The sequence below is a fragment of the Apis dorsata genome, unplaced genomic scaffold (assembly GCF_000469605.1).
Source record: "Apis dorsata unplaced genomic scaffold, Apis dorsata 1.3 scaffold_5, whole genome shotgun sequence".
In the NCBI taxonomy this organism is placed as follows: domain Eukaryota; kingdom Metazoa; phylum Arthropoda; class Insecta; order Hymenoptera; family Apidae; genus Apis; species Apis dorsata.
Genome location: NW_006263308.1, coordinates 398,596 through 402,171, shown reverse-complemented (window position 1 = coordinate 402,171; position 3,576 = coordinate 398,596). Strand labels below are relative to the sequence as shown.

The 3,576-nt window shown below is 27.0% G+C and overlaps 1 protein-coding gene across 1 annotated transcript in view; it reads right to left on the bottom strand.

Annotated features, from left to right (window-relative positions):
- Positions 1-3,576, bottom strand: part of LOC102674810 (cytospin-A-like) — a gene marked incomplete at its 5' end in the record, with an annotated part of 16,997 nt that overhangs the window by 4,038 nt on the left and 9,383 nt on the right. Inside the window, 5 exon segments of the mRNA XM_031508212.1 lie at positions 240-702; positions 774-1,229; positions 1,298-1,510; positions 1,589-1,957; positions 3,331-3,576. Of these exon segments, the coding sequence (XP_031364072.1) occupies positions 240-702; positions 774-1,229; positions 1,298-1,510; positions 1,589-1,957; positions 3,331-3,576 (1,747 nt within the window).

Here is a 3,576-nt window from a genome sequence, read left to right as displayed (position 1 = left end):
AAAAAAAAAAAAAAAAAAAATAAAGAAAAACAAATAATATGCATTGAATTAATCATTATATTCCTGGTTTTTTTATTGTTTGTTTAAAACTGCCTTAGCATAGCATATAAGCATATAATATAAATTGATTTATATTAAATGATATATATTATGATATATATTAAATTTTGTTTCCCTATTATAATTGTGATAATTATATATTTTTTTTTAACAGTATATTAGATAACAATATATAAAATAAAAGCTTTTAAAAATAGTTTACTTACCTTTATTTAACTTATCAAGTTGCGCTTCTAATGCTCTTAATTTATCTCTCTGTGCTTTATTCTCCATTACAACTCGTTCTAACTCACTTTGTGCCTCCGTTTTAAAATCGTTTGCAACACGAACGGTCATTAAGAGATCTGTCTGAAATTGTTCCCATTCAGTGATCTCTTCTTGTCTCAATTTACGTTCTTCAGTCAAGGCACGTTCTAATTCATACTGGCGCGACTGAACATCACGTTCCCTTCTTTGAGCTTCATTTAATGCGGCCTTTAATTCTCTTTTATCTTCCAAATGTCTTTGACATTGTGCTTGCAACTCTGCTAAGGAATCCCTCACAAGTTGTAGTTCTGTACTCACAGATAATCTTTCGTCCTTCAATTGATTCAATCTGTATTCCAAATCATCAATGGCTGATTTAGCATTATTACGCGCTACCTAAAATATATTAAATTTATTTTTATGATTATATATATATATATATATATATTTTTTTTTATTAAACATACTTTGTATTCTTCTTGAAGTTGTGAATATTGATCTCTAAGACGATCGTGATCGCAATGCGAACGCGCTAATTGCTCTTGCAAGGCTGCCGCTTGCGTCTCTAAAGTGTCTTTTTCTCTTCTAGCAGCATCTAAAAGTTCATCTGCTTCACTTTTATTTTCCACTTGTCTCGATTGTTCTAATTCTTCGATTTTCGCTCGAGCATTTTCTAATAGCGTAGTTAACCTGCTGATTTCTATATTTCGATTTGCACCTTCTTGTCTAGCTTCTGTTAGTTCCATATCTAGTTGCTTTCTTTCAATATTTGCTGTCTCCACTGAGGATTCTAACAGATGGACACATTTTGTTAATCGTTCCGTTTCTGTGGCATTAATTTCTGCAGCTGCTCGAAGATTTTTTAGTTCAGATGTTAATTCTTCTTGTTTTTGTAGCAAAGATTCTCGTTCTTCTTGTGCACTCTGTAATTGATTAATTTAAAAAATGATTGGATGTCATAGTTTAATGCTTTAAAATTAAGAGTATTTACTTTTAGAAGATCTACTAATTTCTGTTCTCGTTCTGTATTATATCCTTTGGAAGATTCTTGAGGTTGCTCTTCTCTTAATAATAGACCTTGTAATGTATCAACTTTGGAACGAGAGTCTTCAAGTTTTTCTGTTTGTCTACATAATGATTCTAGCAGCACATCTTTTTCTTCTGTTAATCTTTCATTGTCAGCTTGTAGTTCTGTAAGCTGAGCCTACAAATTAAGAGAATTTTATAGTTATATTATTATATTATTATTTAATTTTATAAAGTTTACTTTATAATTACATACTTGTAAATCGCTTAATTCTTGAATTGTTGCTTGTAACTCCTCATTTGTTGAATAATGAGTTTCTTCCATTTGCAAAATTCTATCTTGTAGACATGCAACAGAAACTTCTGATACAGAACTAGAAGAATGTTTATCCCAATCTGGGGTAGTACACTGAGCATTATCTTGGGATATAGTTGTAACAGATATGGATCCTTCATCTTGAGGAATCGCTATTGATGCTGGTGCAGAATTGTGTAATCTTGAGGCATCCAAAAGTAATTGTTGTTTCTCTGAATCTGATAAAGGAGAATGAGCTACATCTCTGAGTCTTGCTCGAAGAGTTTCATTTTCTTCAGTAAGACGTTCTAACTCCAAACTATGCTGTTCCTATAATTAATAAAAATAAAATCATGAAATCTTTTATTAATTAAAAAATTTTAAAAGTATTAAAAACGAAAATAAAATTGTAAAATATATTATTTTATTATTATAACATTTTCTATTGTCAAAACTGATAAAAATGTTTATATTTTTTTCTCTCGATTTTTTTGCAGTTTTATTTATTTTATTAAAAACATGGTGTCAGACGCTTACATAAATCAGAATATGATGATTGTATTCTAATTATTCGAACCGAGTAGCATGAAGAAATACAATATGTCTAGTAGTATAATAATATTGTGATGATATTGAGAATACTAAGTTTCTAATTCAAGGTGAATTTTCGTATGATCTTCCCTGATTATACGACGAATAAATCTTTATTTTAGGTTAAGTTCACAAACGTTTGATCAAATATCTCACAATTTTTTAAATAATTGTTAATTACTATTTATGATTCGTTATAGAAACAATTTATAAAACGAAGTATTTCTTTACCATACTATAAAGAGAAACAACGTTTTTTCATAGCGTTCACAGTCGCTTCACTTCACAAATTTTCTTCCTTTGTAAACATCCTTATATTTTACGCCCTCTGGTTATTTTTAAATAGGTGAAATCATATTTTATAGAATTATTTACATAAACAAAATGACAATTTAACTAATTCATAAAAAATTAATTTTCATTTTTTTTATAAATTATTTGTAATTTAATAAATTTAGTAAACATTCAAATGCATTTTTAAATTAAATTATAAGATTAACTTTATTGATTGCATAATATCTGTTTTTTAATATCAAAAAAATATAACAAGAGAAAAAAATTATCTGCTTTTAATATTAATAAATAAAATCAATCTTCTTCATCGCATAAAAAATGTTCATGAAATTTGTTTCTTTATATAATAATTTTACATGAATAATGAAATGAAAAAAATAAATTTATAAATATATTAAGTAATTTTATACGTAAAAAAAAATTGAAAATAAGAGAAGTAAAAAGAATCGAATTGAAAACAAATAATAGTAAATAGTAATGACAGTAAATAGTAACAATATATATATCTTTTTTGATTTAATCAATTTGATTTTAAAATTCTTATTAAAATTTTTTCAAATTATAAATATATTTTAAAATTTGAAATTACTACTATTTTCAAAACTAAACTTTTAGAAATAACATATATATTATATTATATAATATATAAATATTTTATATATTAAATATAAATATTATATATTGAAGTATAAAATATCTCTTATGAAAATATTTATAATTTAATAAAATTAATTTAAAATCGAAATTTTAAATAAATTATGTAAAAAAAACAGGTTTAAAATTTTTTATAGACATTGAATATAATATTGAAATATTACCTTGAGAGAGGTGAGCTCGGTACGTAGTTCAAGAAGATTTTGAGCATCGCAAGACGCTTCCCGTAAACTTGATTCGAGTCGGACGTGTTCCTTGCGTAACACTTCAATCTCCCGTTCAAGATCCTGCATCCTGGACCCTTTGCTGGGTCCCTTAGAATTATAACTACTCTTAGTGTTTCCTTTAGCTCCTTCTTTACCGAGGGAGCCCCAATTGTCTGCTGATGAATTCTCGTTCTTCACCTCGAG